This window comes from Spermophilus citellus (assembly GCF_964194105.1).
Source record: "Spermophilus citellus genome assembly, contig: SCAFFOLD_419, whole genome shotgun sequence".
NCBI classification, from domain to species: Eukaryota; Metazoa; Chordata; class Mammalia; order Rodentia; family Sciuridae; genus Spermophilus; species Spermophilus citellus.
Window position 1 is genome coordinate 20157 of NW_027673189.1, and position 21564 is coordinate 41720.

Sequence of the window (21564 nt, forward strand, 5' to 3'; positions counted from 1 at the left end):
GAGGAGAATTACTAAATAGTTTTCAATTTTAGATATTATATATGGGTCATATATATGATATCTTTAAATAGTACTTCAAAAATTTGGAGACCGTGTCTTTCTAAGATGCTTGAGGTCGCATCAGGTGGGGAAAAAAAAATATATGTATATATATATATATATATATATATATATATATATATATATTATATAATATTCTGATTAGATGTACTTGGTGTGAGAAATATATATATATATAATATATATATAATATATATTATATGTATAAAATATATTATATAAAATATTTATTGTATATATACGTTATATTATATAAAATACATATTATATATATAAAATATATAAAATATATATTTTATAAAAATATATTTTTATAAAAATATATATTTTAAAATATATATTTTATTAATATATTTATATGTATAATATGTATTTATATGTATAATATGTATTTTATAAAAATATATTTTTTATAAAAATATATATTTTAAAATATATATTTTATTAAAATATATATTTTATTAAAATATATATGTATTTATATGTATTTATATGTATAATATGTATTTTATAAAAATATATTTTTTATAAAATATATATTTTAAAATATATATTTTATTAAAATACATATATTATATATATTTTATATATAATATGTATTTTATATAATATATTCTATATATACAATAAATATTTTATAGAATATATTTTATACTATACATATAATATATATTTTATATATATATATATACTATATAATGTATATAGTATATATATATGTATAATATATAATAAAATATCGTTCTTTCTTTTTTAAGGTACTGGGGAATAAACCCAATAGGGCTTGACCCCGACCTCTGAGCTCCATCCCCACCCTTTTCATTTTATTTTAAGACAGGGTCTCACTGTTTGCAGATGCAGATCTGACCTTAGGCTCCTCCAGCCTCAGCCTCCTGGAGAAGCTGTGCTTTGGCTTTCTGTTGAGGTTAAACCCAGGGCCTTGCCATACTCGGAAAGCATTCTATGGCTGAATCCTAGCTCAGTGGCAGGTGTCACCTCTGTCCCAGAGGCTAAGCCAAGGCTTCCCACCTGGATTAGTTGCCAGCACAGCCAGGAAGCTCCTCCTGAAAAGGGCTGGGGCCAAGAATCTGTCACTCTACCCAATTTCAGCCAGTGATCGGATGATGTTAGCTGTCAGTCACGATCCAGAGGCGGGACTAGAGGCCATCCATCCGGGTCGTTGGGGGGACCTGTCCAATTAGTGCGTAGAGGGAGGGGAAGGGCGGGCTTCCGCTATCTCGCTGGCTGGCTTTTCTTCCTCACCAACTGGGCTACTCCTTCTCCAGGCCCCATGTTCTCTGCTCCTGGGACCTAGGTGACTCTGCACTGCCCGTGTTCCCGGGGATCTCGGGTGCCCACAGGTTCCTCCAGAGGACGCCAGGTCACCAGAGAAGCCAAAAATGGTAAGTTTGCTGAAGGTAGGCGGTCAGCACCTGCCTTGGGGCCGGTGGCACGAGGGTGAGCTGCTGAGTGCCAGCGGAGTCCCTGCTGTCAGGTGGCCCTGGGCCCCGTCCCCTGGTTCCCTGGGTTTGGAAGGGTGGCTCAGGTCCCAGCTGTCCCCTTTGCTCCCTACCAGTGGCCCACACTCACTTTTCCCAACGTGTAGGAAGCAGGGCCACAAATGCACCTTCCTTCTCCCAGTGGAGCTCCACCCAGTGGAGGTCCTCCAAATTGCAGGCGCCTCCTGCCTTCTAAAAGGCCACCTTTCCTCCACCTCACAGCTCGGCCAGATATTAGTTCTTCCTGCTAATTGTCATTATCACTTAGTGAAATATTGGAAAGAATCAATCAATCACCCTTCCCCCTCCCTTCCTCCCTTCTATGTGTTTTGGAAGCTGGGCTGGCTTCCAACTTGTGATCCTCCTGCTTCAGCCTCCCACGTATCTGGTTATTAGAAGCCTGTGCCAATGACCCTGGCAAGAAGAACACTTTTGAAAGCATTTATTTTCTATTTGTGAATATTTTCCTTGAGGGGAAAGAGTAATCTCTTAACACTTCCTTGTGTTTGGTCAAAATAACTGCTTTAAAGGGAATAAGGAGGTTGTTTATAGATCTCAGGGATATAGAATTCTGGGATACATCAGTATAACTGCTCCCTTTTCTGAGAGTCCATGATGTAGAGTCACAACAGTCGTGTAGTCATGTGAGGCACACGGGGTAATAATGATATAGGGACAAAGGAGGCAAGGCACTGAAGATAGCTGGAAACAGTTTCATCTGGCTGTAGCCAGTCACAGAGGGCAATGCTTTTGCTGTATTCAATCCATCAATCCCCTGAACCCCGAGTTCAGGTGGTTTCAGAGTTTTATACCCAGCATGTAAGGGGAGGGGCTCAGAAGTTCACATTGTAATACCGGGACCCCCAAATAACTCTCAGACCACACAGTCTCATTCCAGTTAAGCTTTTATTGCTGGCCAGTGGCAGACACTCTGCTCTCGAAAGAATGAGATGGTCAGAGTGGTGCCCCTGCCTTCAGTTGGCTCCATATTTAAGCACAAAAGCCACAAAAGGGAAGTTTGGGGGTTCAGGCAACGTAAGCAAGCCTGAAAGTTGTGGTCAGTTATTCTCCCATTGGCCACATAGATCATTCTGTGTTCTTGGGGGAATTTTCATGAACAAAAGAATACAAACTGCCCCAGTCATGAGCTTTTTGAGTGTCATGGCTGAGTTCACAAAGTGGAGTTACCACAGTCAAGTTGTCACATCATACACATAAAAGCAGGTTTTTCTTTCATTGTTCTGGCCAAGTTAACCCTTCAAGGACAGCACATGAGAAGGGGAGAGCTTCTTCTCACCTTTCTTTCTTCCACAACCAGCTGTTACCATGGAGCCCAGTTGGTGACTTCTCTGTGAAGCCCAGCTCAAGGCCAGAGGCCTTGTTTGCACAATTCTACAAACTACTATACTGGATACAAGTGTGTAAAAAATTAGTAAGGGAGAGTCCAGCACCTGGAGTGCTGTTTTCTTCCAGACTAGCAGCCCAGTAAAATAGGGCAACACAAAAAATGGGAAGTTTATCTACACTGAACTTTTTTGTGGACGCTCTTTTGTTGACAGTCCTAAAATTAGCCATGGTGCAGATTTCTGGAGAAACCCAGTTAAAATTTTCTGTGAAAAAAGGGGATGCCACTACAATAATGTCTGACTCCTTTACTGTTCTTCATCCCCAGCTGTTTGCAGTATGATTTTCAGAATGGATCTGGCAATGTGCCCCGCCTTGCCTGAAAATTGTGATCCTCCTGTCTCAGCTTCTCAATCTGTTGGGTTTAAAAGCATTGCCAGCCCCAGCTACAGAAAATAGTTCATTTTAACCCAAATATTAATGACTGTACTAAGGAACATGGATTCAAGTTACCCTGAATTATGTGTGTGTCCCTCCCTGGAAGAGATTACATCACTTCTTTTTTTCTTTCTTTCTTTCTTCTTCTTTATTTTCTTTCTTTCTTTCTTTCTTTCTATTTCTTTCTTTTTTCTTTCTTTTTTTTTCCTTTTTAATATACCAGGGATTGAACCCAGTGGAACTTAAACACTGAGCCACATTTCCAGCCCTTTTTATATTGTATTTTCAGACATGATGTCTCTAAGTTCCTTATGGTCTCACTAAGTTGCTGAGTCTGGCTTTGAATTTAACAATCCTCCTATCTTAGACGCTCAAGCTGCTGGGATTACAGTTGTGTGCCACTGTGCCTGGCCTCCACGAACTTTTATAAAAGAAACTGTGTATCACTGCATTAACCAATTGCATTGGTAGGAACATCAGTTTGGTGGGGTACAGAAGAAAAAAATAAAATTTCTTCTGTTTGTCTGTTATTGCATTCTGAGCTTTGGTAGATTTTGGAGACTTCTGGTAAGGTCAATGATATATTCTTAGAAGTTTTGAGATTGCGGTCTGATACAGAAATTAAGATGATTGGCTATTAAAGGGCTTAAGATAGCTCAAGATAATGTTTGCTGTCTGCCTTTCCACCCTCATGGTGGTCTAGTTAGCCAAAGTCAAGTACTCTGAAGGTTCTTTGATGTAGATGCAACTGTATAGAGAACTTGAGTTCACAGCTGTAAAAATCTTGTGCTTCTCCTTTTGTCTTCCTTAGGCATAGGCACCATGTCAGATTTCTTGGGCAGAGGTTCCCTTTGGACACCTCCCAGAGTCCCATGTCCTCAGCCACTATCCTCTCCTGGAGCTGCCACAGAGTGCCCACAGCTGCCCTGTGCCTTGCAGGGTGAACAGAATTTCAGGCCCTAGGTCAGCTCCTCCTAGAGGACAGCCTGATGTATGGGGTGCAGCCTCTCAGGGAAGCTGCTGGGGCCCCTGGGCTGAGGAATCTCCTGGAAAAGGCCTCATCTAAACAGCTACTTCCTTGGGACCTTGTTTTCCCCAAGTTCTGTTCCCATTCCTTAGAGACAGGTGGACAGTCAGCATGTGGATGCTGGTGCTGAGGGGCCAGGTCAGCAGTGACTCCTGCCCTGTTAGTCTCTCATAGTGTGAAGGAGCAAAACCTCTCCCAGAGCATAAGGACCACCCACCCCAGTGCAGAGCTATGCAAAGCTGAAAAGCCTCATAGACTGGAGTCATGGTCCAGGTGCCTGGGAGGGTGATCCTGGATGCTTTCCATGAGCAAGACCAGGAGGAAGCATGTCCCGCAGTCAGGGACCTTCCCTGCCCCTAGAGCCTGACACATCTGTGATCTCTCAACACCAAAGCTTTCTGTGTATCACTTTGAAATGATGTGCTCACTTATCTGAGGCCCAGGTTTATTTATTCAGAGCCAAATGGGATGGACTATTATTAAAGAGGCAAGAGAGAGGTGGGTTAAAATACACTTTTTTTTTTTTTTGGTTAAAAATCCCAGCTTACAGCCAGATACAGTGGTGCACACCTGTGATCCTTCCTGCTCCAGAGGCTGAGACAGGAGTGTTGCAAATTTGAGGACAGCCTTAGCAACTTAGAGAGGCCTTATGCAACCTGGTGAGACTGCGTCTCAAAATAAAATATAAAAATGACTGGGGATGTGGCTCAGTAGTAAAATATCTCTGGGTTTAATCTCGAGGGTACCAAACTCGCCCCCCCCCAAAAAAAAAGAAAAGAAAAAGAAAACATCTAATTACCTAATTAGCTTTTGCTACCCCTGAGTATGTACAGAAAGTTCGTAAGATTCAGATTTGTCTTTTCAGTGGTTTCAAATTGACATCCAACCCTAGATTCCAAAATACCATGTAAGATACAGAGAAACTCTGTCTTGCATTATTGCTGCAGAATTTGAATCCAATTCTACAAAAATAGTGGTGGATAAATTTATGAATGTGATTTCATGAAAACTAGTATCTGTCCTTCACAAGGTGATGAATTTGACAAAGGATGACAGTTTTTCACTGTTGTTGTCTGAACTTGGCAGGTTCATGTTAACTGTGTGGTTATTTTGTTATCAGGAATGGAACCCAGAGGTGCTTAACCACCAGCCCCTTTTAGATTCTTTGTTTTGAGACAGACTCTTGCTATATTGCCTAGGGCCTCAGACTCCTGAACCGCTGGTGTTACAGGTGTGCACCATCACACCCGTCTTCATTGTAAATTTTAAGGACAATTTTGGCAATACCTTGGATACCCAACTGTAATCATTTAATCACTGAATATCAGTGAAAGAGTAAATGACACCTGTTTTCTGCAAAGGAGAGATCCATGTGTCTAAATAAGGGTGCTCATCCCCTCACCATGTTACCTAATTCCTTTTCCCTCCCAACTGCCTCCTCAAAGGGCCACCCCTTTGGGAGCTAGCCTTTTAGCTTATGAAACTTGGGACTAACATAAATGCTCTTTCTATTCTCTCTGTCCTGTACAATATTTTGGCTGGTCTTAGATACAGTTTACTATTTCCAATTTTTTGAAAAGGATTTTTTGGTGTTGCTGTAGTTGTACACAATACCTATTTATTTATTTTTATGTGGTGCTGAGGATCAAACCTAGGGCCTCTCATGTGCTAGGCAAGCACTCTACTGCTGACCCAGAATCCCAACCCTCCTTTTTCCATTTTTAGATGTAGTTTTTCTTAAGTTTACCTCCAAAACACAACAAACCATGCCCTAAATTTCACAGAATTTACTGAAACGCTCAGTGTTTTTTCAGAGAGTTTAGATCATGGGAACATTCAGTCTTCTTTGTGAGAATGTATGGTGTCTTTCCACTGATTTTGCATGTTTTTATGCCTCTAATTGTGTACCTTTTGTATTATAATCATTTTTATCTCTCATTACATGGATTTTACCAAGCTACTCTCCAGCCCAAGAGAATTAGTATTGTAGACTGTTGTTTATTTGCTTACTTATTGAGTGCTGGGAATTTATGCCATGGGCTTGCTCATGCTTAGTTATCATCCAGAAATAAATTTCAATTTGTGAGCAACGTTCTGGAGGTGGGCAGGTGTTTTACTGGGGAATAAATCTACAGGCACTCGACCACTGAGCTCATCCTCAGCCCTTCTTCTTATTTATTTCTTATTTCTTTTTTCTTTTTCTTTTTTAAATATTTTGTATAGTTGTATATGGACAGAATACCTTTATTTTGTTTATTTTTCTGTGGTGCTGAGGATCATACCCAGTGCCTCACACATGTTAGCAAATGGTCTGCCACTCAGATACAGTCCTGGAACCCCTTTTTATTTTTGATGAAGACCAATCTCACTAAATTTCTGAGTGTCGTGCTCTGTTGCTGAGACAGGCCTCAAACTTTTGCCATTTCCCTGCCTTGACCTCCCTAGTGGCTGAAATTACAGGTGCACACCACTACACCAGCAGTTGGAATGAGTTTTGAAGACTTATCATCCGATTTCTTTCCAGATGAAAATAGTATTGAAAATCAGTTTTCTTGCTTTTGTTCATACTTTTGAAATTTGTAACTATGACTCTTCCTCTTTGCTTTATTATGAAAAAGGTATTTAGCATATTAATATTGTTTCTTATGTATACATTTTTAAAACTTCATGGCTTGATAGTTTATTTCCTTCTTTATTAGATGAACTTTGTTTTTATGAGCAATTTTAGGCTTACATAGTTTATTAGTCAGTGTTCTCTAGAGGAAAAGTATCAAGAGAAAGTATGATTATCAAAGGGGATTCATTAGATTGGCCTACTTGACCCGAAGGTGGATGTCCACAGTGGCCATCTGCAGGCTGGAGAGCTTGAGAAGTAGTAGCTGCAGAGTCCCAGAGGCTGAAGCCTCAGAACAAGGGGATCAATGGTGCTGCCCTAGTCCAGACCAAAGATTCTGGAAACTCACTAGAGAATCACTGGCAGAGTCCACTTTGGGAGAGTGAAGAATTTTTTTTTTGGTTCTTTTTTTTTAATTGGTTGTTCAAACCATTACAAAGCTCATGATATATCATCTTTCATACATTTGACTCAAGTGGGTTATGAACTCCCATTTTTACCCCAAATACAAATTGCAGAATCACATTGGTTACACACTCACATTTTTACATAATGGCATATTAGTGACTGTTGTATTCTGCTATCTTTCCTATCCCCTACTATCCCCCTCCCCTCCCCTCCCATCTTCCCTCTCTACCTCATCTGCTGTTGTTCAATTCTCTCCCTTGCCCCCCCTTCCCCTCACAACCTCTTATATGTAATTTTGTGTAACATTGAGGGTTTCCTACCATATCCATATGCTTTCCCTTCTCACTTTCTCTACCCCCACTCATCTCTGTTTAATGTTAATCTTTTCCTCATGCTCTTCCTCCCTGTTCTGTTCTTAGTTGCTCTCTTTATATCAAAGAAGACATTTGGCATTTGTTTTTTAAGGATTGGCTAGCTTCGCTTAGCATAATCTGCTCTAATGCCATCCATTTCCCTGAAAATTCTATGATTTTGTCATTTTTTTAGTGCTGCATAATACTCCATTGTGTAAAGATGCCACATTTTTTAATCCATTCATCTATTGAAGGGCATCTAGGTTGGTTCCACAGTCTAGCTATTGTGAATTGTGCTGCTATGATCATTGATGTGGCAGTATCCCCATAGTACGCTCTTTTAAGATCCTCAGGGAATAGTCCGAGAAGGGCGATAGTTGGGTCAAATGGTGGATCCATTCCCAGCTTTCCCAGGAATCTCCATACTGCTTTCCAAATTGGCCTCACCAATTTGCAGTCCCACCAGCGGTGTAGAAGTGTACCCTTTTCCCCACATCCTCACAAACACTTATTGTTGTTTGACTTCATAATGCCTGCCAATCTTACTGGAGTGAGATGATATCTTAGGGTGGTTTTGATTTGCATTTCTCTGACTGCTAGAGATGGTGAGCATTTTTTCATGTACTTGTTGATTGATTGTATTTCCTCCTCTGTGAAGTGTCTGTTCAGGTCCTTGGCCCATTTGTTGATTGGGATATTTGTTATCTTATTGTTTAATTTTTTGAGTTCTTTGTATATTCTGGATATTAGGGCTCTATCTGAAGGGTGAGGGGTAAGAATTTGTTCCCAGGATGTAGGTTCCCTATTTACCTCTCTTATTGTTTCTCTTGCTGAGAAAAAAACTTTTTAGTTTAAATAAGTCCCATTTGTTTATTCTTGTTATTAACTCTTGGGCTATGGGCATCCTATTAAGGAATTTGGAGCCTGACCCCACAGTATGTAGATCATAGCCAACTTTTTCTTCTATCAGATGCAGTGTCTCTGATTGGATATCTAGCTCCTTGATCCATTTTTTAGTTATCTTTTGTGCATGGCAAGAGAAAGGGATTCTGTTTCATTTTGTTGCATATGGATTTCCAATTTTCCCAGCACCATTTGTTGAAGATGCTATCCTTCCTCCATTGCATGCTTTTAGCCCCTTTATCAAATATAAGAAAGTTGTAATTTTGTGTATTGGTCTCTGTGTCCTCTATTCTGTACCATTGGTCCACCTGCCTGTTTTGGTACCAGTACCATGATGTTTTTGTTACTATTGCTTTGTAGTACACTTTGAACTCTGGTATTGCTATACCTCCAGATTCACACTTCCTGCTTAGAATTGCTTTTGCTATTCTGGGTCTTTTATTTTTCCATATGAATTTCATGATTGCTTTATCTATTTCTACAAGAAATGCCATTGGGATTTTAATTGGCATTGCATTAAACCTGTAGAGAACTTTGGGTAATATCCCCATTTTGATGATGTTAGTTCTGCCTATCCATGAACAGGGTACATATTTCCATCTTCTAAGATCTTCTTCTTCTCTCTCTTTAGGGTTCTGCAGTTTTCATTGTATAAATCTTTCACCTCTTTTGTTAGGTTGATTCCCAAGTATCTTATTTTCTTTGAGGATATTGTGAATGGAGTGGTTTTCCTCATTTCCATTTCAGAAGTTTTGTTGCTGATATACAGGAATGCCTTTGATTTATGCGTGTTGATTTTATATCCTGCCACTTTAATGAATTCATTTATTAACTCTAGCAGTTTCTTTGTAGACCCTTTTGGGTCTGTTATATATATTATCATGTCATCCGCAAATAGCGATAATTTAAGTTCTTCTTTTCCTATTTTTATGCTTTTAATTTCTTTTGTCTGTCTAATTGCTCTGGCTAGTATTTCAAGAACTAAATTTAATAGAAGTGGTGATAGAGGGCATTCCTGTCTTGTTCCAGATTTTAGAGGGAATGCCTGAGTGAAGAATTTTGTTCCACTGAAGACACCGTCCTATTGGATGGTGCTGCCTAGCTTAAGGAGGTTATCCAGTTTGGCTCACCATTCCATATGCCAATCATTTTTAGACATACCCTTATTGACACATCCAGAAGCTCATTAATCATTGGCATCTTTTAATCCTATCAAGGTGACAATTAGATGTACCATTACACATAGTATCAAATACCCCTTCTCTCCAGCTCATAGTCTCCACTGTTTTCAACATATTGCATTGGTGTAGGGTGTGTGTTAGTTACTAAACCAGTGTTGAACATTTGATAAAGAGAATGGATGAAGCAACATCTTATTATAAGCCAAAGTTCACCCTTTACCTTAGGGTTCCTTGTCTGTGTGATGTGTCACGTCGTATACAAGATAATGTCATACAGAAGAGTTTCACTCCTCTGGGAATCCTGTGTTCCACCTGTTCATCACTCCTCCTCATTCCTTCTTCCCTCTCTGCACCCTAAGTCCCTAGCACCCATCAGTTCTGCTAGTGCATCTATAATATTGTCTTTTTTAGAATGTTTTTTGACTTGGAATGTTACTGCACTTGGCCATTTCAAACTAGCTTCTCTCACTTACCAGTCTGCCTTTAAGGGTGCTATATCTTTCCAGGCTGCAGAGCTCATTTTCTGGGTGATGCTCTTTGGTGTGGTTAAACTGCAGCTTTTTCACTCAGTATTGAAAGGTGCATCTTCCTTGAATCTAGCTTTGGGCCGTTCTGGATATGGCTGCTGTAGTCACTGCAGTGAGGGTTTCTGTGCCCATAATTTTCACATCATTTGCATAGACACCTGGAGTATGATGACTTAATTGTACAGTTTTTTGCATTTATGATTAAATTTTGCATTTATGATTATGAGCATCATTCATAGTCTTCTTTTTAATACTTTTTTTCATCTATTTAATTTGGATAATATGGTAACTTATGCCTCAGAAAGACTTAGGAGGTGTTAACTCAGCTTCTATATTCTGGAAAAAAAAAGTAGAAAACTGATGGCAGTTCTTATGTGTCTCATGGAAGCCTGTTTGAGATGTCAGAGCCTTGCCTTGCCTTTTGGGGATGTAATTAGTTATTGAGTCTGTTTTTTTTCAGCAACCATGGGCTCATCTATTTTGTGTATTTCCCCTTGTGTGTAAGTTTTAGGAGATTGTCTCTCTCAAAGGAATGATCCAGTTTCTGCAAGTTGTCTAATTTGTGTCAAGCACATTTATGATAATCTTGAAGTCCCAATGCATTGTTGACGATGACACTTTTAAATCTGTTAGTAGGTTTTCAGTCCTCGTTCTTTTTTTCTTTAATATTATTGTATATTTTACACTTTTTATTTCTTTCTTTTTATGTGGCAGTGAGGATTGAACCCAGTTTCTCCCAAGCACTAGGCAAGCCACAACCCCAGTCCCTGTCCTCTGTATTCTTAGCCTTTTGTCAGTTAATCAGTGATGCTGATGTTCATGAAGAACTTGATTTTGCAGACTGCGGATTTCCTGATTGTGGTTTCATCAACACCTTCTCTGTTACCTACCAGTGGTTAATTTAGGTTTACCTTGCTCTTCTTTCTCTGGTTTTCTGAAGCAGCAGTTTCATTGCTTGCTTTTAGCTCTTCTTTTCTGAAATGTGTGTTGGATTACTTGGATACCAATACAGCGCCACCTCTGGTGTTCTCTATGAATTTCCTATGATGGACTTTACATTTTTTTCTTTCAAAATGGTCACCTTTTCTCTTGAGTCACCTCTTTGTCCTGTGTCTGTTCAGAGCCCTGTGTTTCATGTCCCCTTCCCTGGAGGCCTTTCAGCTTCTTCTGATCTGATTTCTGCTTTAGCTCTCATGTTCTTTGAGCATACATAGGATTTCACTGGTGGTGCACTTGTAGGGGTATGGTTTATGTCCTGTGGAGTGTTGCTGTGACCCTGAGACCTCAGTGTGCTTCCTGTTCGGTTGAAGGTCCATGAAGCCCTCCTGTCTGCATCATTGTCCTGACAGATTTGGGCTGATGTCTCTGAGGGTAATTGTGGGTTCTTCATTGTTTGGGGTGGTTCTGTATGGTTTCAGTCCTTGAGTATGCTTCTGTGTAAGTGGCAGGGACATTTTCTTTTTGTCTGTTCCATCACTGTGTAGACATCATAGCATGCTTACAGGTGTGAATGGCGGCCTCTTTCACACCCAGACTGTGTGGGATAGTTCAGAATTCTGGGCTACAAACTTGTTGCTTTACCACACTCTGGAAGAGCTTCTGCCTTAGGTTTGTTTGCACCACCATTGCTACAGGCATGATGAATCTCTTTCACAATGGACAACCACTGCATACGTGGCCCAACCTTGATCAAAATGTCCTTGAGCAGAATATTGGTATGTGTCTCATGACTGTACATTATGGTAGTGAACTGGCTGCTGTTAAGAAGAGTTTGACAATCATTGGACATTCATTGTTGCTGTGAGACTTATTAAAATAGTGCCTGCTGTTTATTGAGAAGATGGTTTTGAGAGTTATAAAACTTTGTAAGGCTGTTGTTTGGAGAAGGTGACTTTTTTTTTTTTTTTAGAGAGAGAGAAGAGAATTTTTTTTAATATTTATTTTTTAGTATTCGGCCAACACAACATCTTTGTTTGTATGTGGTGCTGAGGATCGAACCTGGGCCGAACACATGCCAGGGAGCATGCTACTGCTTGAGCCACATCTCCAGCCCATGGTGACATTTTTGGGTCATTGAGTTATTTCTAAGACAAGTGCCATCTTTCCACTTGCCCCATTCTGCTTTGACAGTAAACACAAGAAATTATCAAATTGTTGTGTTTCTTAATAAATAAATTAATCAAATAGAGAACTCATGTTTGTTTTGGTCATTTAATAGTAAGCTAGTTGACTAAATTTGTTCTGGAGTAAAGCACCTGCAAACTTCTAGTTGCTCTTAGTGTAATCACACAGAATGAGCTCAATCTCCAGTTAACACATTGTGTCCACCTGTGTAAAATGTTGTCTAAATGTTGTCTGTGAAGGAATCTCCTTAGTGACCCCATGCCCAGAGGGTGGGAGTGTGGGCTGGTTCTAGGCATTTCTTTAAGTATGGAACAATAGACTTTAAGAGGAAACAAGACATCTGTAAATACCATGTTGTCTATATTAACATTGTAGGTGCAGGGAACCACTGTAGTTGGCAGAGTCTCTCTCAAATGCTTAGTTTCATGATTCCTGCATTTTTCTGCTCATCCCCTTTCTCTTCTAAAGATAAGTACTATCAGAAGTTCTTATATTAGCTCTGTACCACACAGGATGTTTCTAGGACATGTAATAGAGGTGCAACCATTAAAGAAGTTAGTAGTGATCTAGGATCCTGTCTTACTTCCTGTGAACTCACCAAAGGAAATGTATAAATCACTATGATGTTTGCCTTCTGAGTAGCCAAATTCTAGTGTTGGAATGGGTGTAAGAAATTGAGTGCAGTAAAGATTTGATGGACCAAATCATGGAATTAATCAGGAGGCCAGGGAATCATGTGAACATCATGCATGTTGAGTGCAGATTTCTCATGCTGTCAATCTTTCCTGGCCTCCACTATACATTTGTGGGATATTTTAGATCTCAGTGACCTTTGAGGATGTGGCTGTGAACTTCACCAAGGAGGAGTGGGCTTTTCTGGATGCTTCCGAGAAGAACCTTTATAGAGATGTGATGCTGGAAGTCCTCAGAAACCTGGCTTCTATAGGTAATAATGATGGTTTCAAAATTAATCAAATAGAGAACTCATGTTTATTTTGGTCATTTATGTAGAAGGTGAAAAGGAAATCAGTTGATGAATTATTGAAGCATATATGGCACCTACAATTTGGCAATGCATTTTTAGCTCCTGAAGATTCATAAAGATTGTTATGTTCTCATTTTAGGAAACAAGTGGGAAGACAAGACCACTGAAGATCAGATTGAAAACTCTGGAAGCAACCTAAGGTAACTGTACTCACAAGAGGAATTTGTGAGGGAATCTGAGAACTGTCATATAATTTTTAAAGCAAACCAACTGAAGAAGTATGCATAATTTGAAATGTATTTATTCTTATAAGATTTTTTTTTACCAGAAATATGTACTTATCTGTAACTGGTATTCAGTCTTTTCAAAGTATTTGACATGCAAAAAGTACTATGAAATTGCATATGTGAATATGACTATGTGAATAATAGCCATAGAGAAGCTGTGTTGCAAAGGCTTGTTTCCTTTCAATCTCTTTATTTTCAGGCAACTTTAACAAATCAGAAAATCTAGCCTTTACCTGATGTTGGTAGAAATGTAAAGACCTACAAATAAATAGAAAACTGTGAATGAGTTAGGTATCAATTATGTGCTGGTCACTTCTTCTTCAAAGAAGTCCTATGGTAAACTTGAAACTTTCCCCACAGAATAGTGTGGGAAAACCTTCAAATCGATTCCAATTCTTAATCAAACAAAGAAAAATTTTAATAGAGTAAATCCATGTGACTTTATTATGTGTGCAAAAGATTTTGTATGTTCTTCATTTCTTCATAGGCACATCACATCTCACTCTGGACACAAATACTATAAGCATGAGGAATGTGAAGAGAAGCCATGTGAATTTAAACAATATAGGAAATCTCTGGTTTCTCTCAAAAGTGTTCACACACAAATGTTACAAACTGGAGATAGACCAAATGAAAGTACAGTATGTGGGAAAGTCATCAGTTGTTCCAATGACATTCCAAGACATGAAGAAACTCTTACTGGGTGGCAACCCTATGAATGTCAACAATGTGGTGAAGCCTCTTCTTCTCTCCCAGGTGTTCAAAGACACATGATAACACACAGTGGAGGTAAACCTTTTCAATGTGAGGTATTTGGGAAAGCCTTTCATTTCTCTTCTTTATTTAGAAGACATGAAAGAACTCATTCTGGAGAGAAACTCTATGAATGTAAACAAGATGGTCAAACCTTTATTTCACACACAAGTCTTCAAAAGCACAGGATCACACACACAGGGAATGCACATTTCAAATGTAATGTATGTGGGAAAGACTTTGCTTATCCCAGATTACTTAGAATACATCAAAAAACTCACACTGGAGAGAAGCCTTATGAATGTAAGCAGTGTGGCAAAGCCTTTGCTACATCCCGTCAGCTTCATAAACATGGAAGAATACATACTGGAGAGAAGCGCTATGAATGCAAACAATGTGGAAAAGCCTTTGCTACATCCTATGAGCTTAAGGGACATGGAAGAACACACACTGGAGAGAAGCCCTATGAATGTAAGCAGTGTGGAAAATCCTTTGCTAGATCTGGTGACCTTCACACACATGGAAGAACTCATACTGGAGAGAAGCCCTATGCATGTAAGCAGTGTGGAAAAGCCTTTGCTGCATCCTGTCAGCTTCATGCACATGGAAGAACACATACTGGAGAGAAGCCTTATGAATGCAAACAATGTGGAAAAGCCTTTGCCACATCCCCTCAGCTTCGTGCACACGGAAGAACACATACTGGAGAGAAGCCTTATGAATGCAAACAATGTGGAAAAGCCTTTGCCACATCCCCTCAGCTTCGTGCACACGGAAGAACACATACTGGAGAGAAGCCTTATGAATGCAAACAATGTGGAAAAGCCTTTGCTATGTCCCATCAGCTTAACAGACATGGAAGAATACATACTAGAGAGAAGCCCTATGAATGTAAGCAGTGTGGGAAAGCCTTCGCTCAGTCCTCTCACCTTCACTCACATGAACAAACTCATACTGGAGAGAAGCCCTATGTATGTAAGCAGTGTGGAAAGGCCTTTGCTACATCCCCTCAGCTTTGTGCACATGGAAGAACACATACTGGAGAGAAGCCTTATGAATGCAAACAATGTGGAAAAGCCTTTGCTATGTCCCATCAGCTTAACAGACATGGAAGAATACACACTAGAGAGAAGCCCTATAAATGTAAGCAGTGTGGGAAAGCCTTCGCTCAGTCCTCTCACCTTCACTCACATGAACAAACTCATACTGGAGAGAAGCCCTATGATTGTAAGCAGTGTGGCAAAGCCTTTGCTAGATTCAGTGAACTTCAAATACATGGAAGAGTGCATACTGGAGAGAAGCCCTATGAATGTAAGCAGTGTGGCAAAGCCTTTGCTAGATCTGGTGACCTTCACATACATGAAAAAACTCATACTGGAGAGAAGCCCTATGTATGTAAGCAGTGTGGCAAAGCCTTTGCTACATCCCGTCAGCTTCATAAACATGGAAGAACACATACTGGAGAGAAGCCCTATGAATGCAAACAATGTGGAAAAGCCTTTGCTACATCCTATCAGCTTAACAGACATGGAAGAACACACACTGGAGAGAAGCCCTATCAATGTCAACAATGTGGAAAAGCCTACACTACTGCCTTTTACCTTCGGATACATAAACGCACTCATACTGGAGAGAAGCCCTATGAATGTAAGCAGTGTGGCAAAGCCTTCACTCAGTCCTCTAACCTTCACTCACATGAACAAACTCATACTGGAGAGAAGCCCTAAGAATGTAAGCAGTGTGGCAAAGCCTTTGCTAGATCCAGTGACCTTCATAGACATGGAAGAATGTATACTGGAGAGAAGCCCAATGAATGTCAACAAAGTGGAGAAGCCTTTGCCACATCTTGTCTGCTTCACACATGTGAAAGAACACATACTGCATAGAAATCGTATGCATGAAAACAATTGGTAAACTCTTCTGTTATTACTGTTTCACTCATATACATGTAGGAAGTTTACTGGAGAAAAACCCTTTGAATATGAAATATGGTAAATAAGTATTTAATGTCATCCTCAAAGACAAGAGAGGCTCACACTGCTGAAAATGTGTGTGTGTGTGTGTGTTTGTGCGTGTGTTTGTGTGTGTGTATGTGTGTGTGTGTGTGAGAGAGAGAGAGAAATCGATCTACTGGGGATTTAGTCTGGTGGTGCTCTACCACTGAGCTACATTCCAGTTCCTTTTTACTTTTTATTTTGAGACAGGGACTTGCTGAGTTTCTTAGGATCTTCCTAAGGTGCTGAGGCTAGCCTCCAACATTGATTCTTCAGAATCAGCCTCTCGAGTCTCATGAATTAAAGGCATACACCACCACATCCAACTGAATAACTCATTAAATGTGAAAAATATCACAAATCATTCCATTTTCCCTGTTGCCTTCAAAGCCATTTCACTCACATTGAAAAACAAACCCTCTGAATTTGGGGGATTTGCTACATTCTGTCAGCTTCGTTTCCTTTCTTATATATGAAAACACTCATGCAGAGAAGCCCTGTGAATGTGAGAAATGTGGGAAATCTTCTAGTTTTCTCATTTTTTTTTTCCTAAGGACTGGGAATTTTGTTTTGGAATAAAAAGAATAAATCCTATGCAAGTAAGAAATATAAAGGGTTCAGCCATTCTAGTTTTGTTCAGTTGTATGAAAGGACTCATACTGTAGAAAATGCTGAGGATAAGCTATGTGGGGCAGTATTCAGCTTTCTGAGTTTTCTCCAAAAACATAAAAGAATTCACATCTGTGAATATCCTTTTTCTATCTTTAAAAATTGCAGTAACACTTTTAACTTTCCAGGTTCCTTTGAACAGCATTTAAGAAATCACACTGGAGAAAAGCCCTGTATGTAGAAATGTGGTGAGAACTTTGCTTGTTTCAGATCCATTTGAACTTGTTCAGACTTGAGGAAAATTTTATTTTGTTTCATTTTGTTTATTTATTTTGAGATAGCCACTGTAGGTGTGTGAAAATGGTGTGTGCCTTCATTTCTTTTTTTTTTTTTTAATGTATTCAGAGGTAACAAAACTGCACCCTGGGTTGGAGAGGAGCATTGCATCAGCATGAAGATTTGAAAGCAACATATTTTTCTGGGTTAAATCTCTCTTATTGTTAGATTCCATTTTCCTGTATTTTAAGTCTTTTGTGTCTAATGTTTCATTACATGTTGTGTATGTTAGTTTAGGCCTCTCCACTCCAGCCTTTCTTACAGGTTGGTGAAATGGCTCTTCTGAACTTCTTTCCTCTCTTTCTTTGTTCAGATTTCACCCAGGAGTGCTCTACCACTGAGCTTATCCACAGTCCTTTTAATTGTTATTTTTTGACATAGGGTGAGGCTGGCAGCTGGGACCATAGGGATGTGTCTGTGTACCCTGCAGCTGGCCTCTTCCATTTCCTTGATTGCTTATTGATCTGTTGATGACTCTGGGACCACCACTCTTGTCACTTGTGCTTGTTCTAAGGCTCATGTATTGTGCTGTACGTAGGCACATTAAAGAGCATTATAAATAATGTCATTTGTGTATATTGTTTAGAGAGGCACTTTCTCAAAATATATTTTGCCCTATACTTGAGTTGCTTTCTCTTTTCTTTTTCCAGTTCTGGGGACTGAATCCTGCCTTGTGCATGCTAGGCAGGCATTGTAGCACTGAACGCTCCATAGCTCAGGTGGTGAGTTTGCTGCTGCTGTGAATGTGGACCCCACTGATAACCACATCAGCAGATGTAGCTCTGCAGGTGTCTCCTCCACAATTGCAGCTGATCTCTTCCTTCTTAAAGGTCTTTTATACCAGTGAATTTAAAAAAAAAAACTACATCCAACTTAGGTTTTCTCCCCATGAATAATACTTAGGTGGAATATGCCAGAAAACCCAGGCTTGATTTCTCTCTGTGTTTTAGAGTACCTCTGAAGCCCTGGAAAAAAATTGTGTGATGGTTTTCTTTATACACACTACATGACCAAAGGCTTGGTAAGGAGCATCTCAGTCTGATGTCCTAATATAGCGGCACTCCCCTCTCCACCAAATAATCTTAAATAAGCTTCTCAAGAGACCTTCACCATAATTTTCTTTCAACAGAATGTCAGGAAATGATTTTGCAAAAATCTCAATGTGGATTATAACACAGACTTCTGCTTTTGTGGCAAAGCTTGGAAGACCTCTGACCAGTCTTACAATCGGTACAAAAAGCACTTTCTGTGAACTAATCAAAACAACAACAACAACAAAAACACCTTTATGTATACCCTACAAAAAATATAAACCTCCATCCCTGTCCCACTGGATGTAAATGAAGATCAATGAAATTCCAAGCAGTGATCCAAAAAATTTTAAGTGATACCCCTCGGAACCCTGCAGCTAATCAATTTGCTCCTGAAACATTCCTTGGGTGTCTAGCCTCATGTCCCCTACATCACTAATAAAGCTACAGCCTCCAATCAGGTGATATTGTGCAGTACTTGCTTTGGAAAGGGCTGTTTCTGCTCAGGCTGAAGGATTCAGTTACTTGTCCTAAGGATTCAAAGCCTCCTGAGCAAAACCTCACCCACAACCTATTCAGGTGTCATGGATCTTGTGTGATCATTGGTAAGAGTTCCTTACATACTTGTGTCCAAATGTTGAAGTTTGCCAACATGCCAAAGATGGGTTGATTGTCACTGCTATCTCTGTTCCAGCCTTTTGCTGTGTCTCCGTGTTCATTTGGAGAGGAATGGCAAAAGAGTGTGCTGTGGCCCTTCTGTTTTTGATAAATACAGCATAAGCCATCCAGTAAAATTTCATCTTTAAAAGATAGTTTTGAACGCTTTCCAGATTTTCCAAAAACTTTCTTTGCAACTAATTAGTCAGTGTGGCAATTTCCCAGTTTTTCATTTTTGATTTAGTAGAAATATTGCATAGATGTGTGTGAGCACTTTATGCAGTCTGGACTTCTTTGTAATAAATCTATTTGCCAAAGGCAGTAGTTACAGGCTTGCTCCTGGGCAGTGTGAAGGACTGGAGTGAATGCAACTGTCCTGGGGTGTGGGCATTCTTTGTAGGAGTTCAGTCTTGATGAGTACATCAGTGCAGGAATCAGACTTTTAGGAGGGCTACAGAATCTCCTGACAGGACCTGCTTGTCCCTTTTGGAAAGTAGTGTTGTCATGTGAGCTGGCAGGTGGATGGCTACCTTCTGATGGATTTGGGTTTGTAGCTGAGCAAATAGTGAGAATGTACAATGATTAAATGAGAATTAAAATATTCTTTGTCATACCAAAGACATAATTTGAGGGCCAAACATAATAACAAGTAACCTCTTGGACCTTGAACCACATATTTTCCTTCATGTATGCATTTTCTCACAAACTTTTGTAGTGTGATGCTTATGTGGAACAAACTGAGATAAACATGGAGAGGTTTATTTAATGGTACAGTGTACTAGAAGTTTTAAAGACTTGGAGCAGGCTTAGATTCCACTATTGTTAATATTTTATGTAAGACTCTGAAATTCTCAAAATTCTTGAGAATCCCCAGGTGCTGTGGCATACAACTGAAATACCAGTGGCTCAAGATTCTAAGGCAGGAGGATTGTGATTTTTTTTTCCACTTTTTTAAAGAGAGAAAGAATTTTTTAATATTTATTTTTTAGTTTTCAGTGGACACAACATTTTTATTTTATTTTTATATGGTGCTGAGGATTGAACCCAGCACCCCACACATGCCAGGTGAGCACGCTACCATTTGAGCCACATCCCCAGCCCATCTTTTCATTTTCTTAAAAATTATATATATATATATATATATATATATATATAATTTTTTTTCCTAAGAATCAAACCCAGTGCCTCCCACATGCTAGGCACATTGTCAACCACTGAACCACAACCTTAGCTCAAAGGTTGTGATTTGTAAGGTGGCCTCCCTGGATAACAAGGAGTAAAGAACTCAGTGAGACCATCTCTAAGAAGTAATTCAAATAATAAATAAAAAAGAAGGCTGGGAGGTGGCTTAGTGGTTGAGTGCCACTGAGTTCAATTCCCAGTACCCCCAAGAAAACTGCATTAGAAACCAAGTTTTAATAAACCGTATGATGGGTGGATGGGCTTGTCCATTATATTGTTTTCATCTTTGGATTCTCAGGCATGGTTTACTAATTCAGGAACTCTGTAAAGTTCACCAATTCAATAAAAATCAAGTGTATGTTTTTTTAAAAATAATGATATAGCAAGGTCCATGAGGGGCAGCTTCCTGCTCTGGGAACCTCAGTAATTGGTAGTCATCACAAGTGGCCATAATGTCCTTATCATAAAGAGTTTGTGAGAGCTTCTATTTTGCAGGAGTCTCTGAAGGTGCTAAACGTGCCTGTCTTTTCAGAGCCTTTTGGTGGAGGAATTCCATATGGAGGTCTCTGATTTATAGATGATGTCATTGGGGAGCTCAAGTGAAACTGATAAGTGAAGAACACGTTACCACCTGGTCCAGTGCAGTCTAAAAGGTGTCAGATTTTCCTGTCTTTAAGGAATGTCAAGCAACCTTGGAGGAGGATGTCAGCAATTTACGATGTGCTCCTGCAAAAAACGTGATGCTGTGAGTCTCTGCTCAGGTCATTTTTGAAAAGTTGATGAGTAGTCTGAAAATTTATTTGGTCCTGTTAGTGATAAGGACAAATTGCATTAGAATGCTATTGAAATAGAGAAAACAAAATATTAGCCAATTCTGAGGCCAAAATATATACCAGTTGTTGATCAGATAGGATTAGTAACTTTCATTATATTTGGAATTGGGTATGGATACTTACAGACGGGACCAGATCATCAAAGTAGCAGTAATCTACCCAAGGCAAATGGTGAGATAGAGAATATCTGTATTTCTGTAGTTGGTATTTTATTTTTTCCTCTGTGATTATCAGTGACTATGTTTAAACATTTCAGGATGTCCAGATAGAACTCTGATTTTTTCATATTTAATGAATTAGAAAATGTTAGACTATTAAATATTCTGAGAAGTACATCAGATTTTATAGGAATTTTTAGTTTCCATATACCTTATTTTAACATATCAAAAAACATATGAAGTGATTTAATTAGAGATTGA

At 39.3% G+C, this 21564-nt stretch overlaps 1 protein-coding gene across 1 annotated transcript; it reads left to right on the plus strand.

Annotated features, from left to right (window-relative positions):
- Positions 1–1431: 1431 nt before the first annotated feature.
- LOC308640015 (zinc finger protein 124-like) lies at positions 1432–21061 on the plus strand (the record flags this gene model as incomplete). Its single annotated transcript, XM_081312088.1, has 5 exons — positions 1432–1463; positions 13298–13424; positions 13603–13663; positions 14238–14391; positions 20990–21061. The coding sequence occupies exons 1-5, from the start codon at positions 1461–1463 to the stop codon at positions 21059–21061; spliced, it is 417 nt and encodes a 138-aa protein (XP_081168214.1). The 5' UTR covers positions 1432–1460.
- Between the last annotated feature and the right edge of the window lie 503 nt (positions 21062–21564).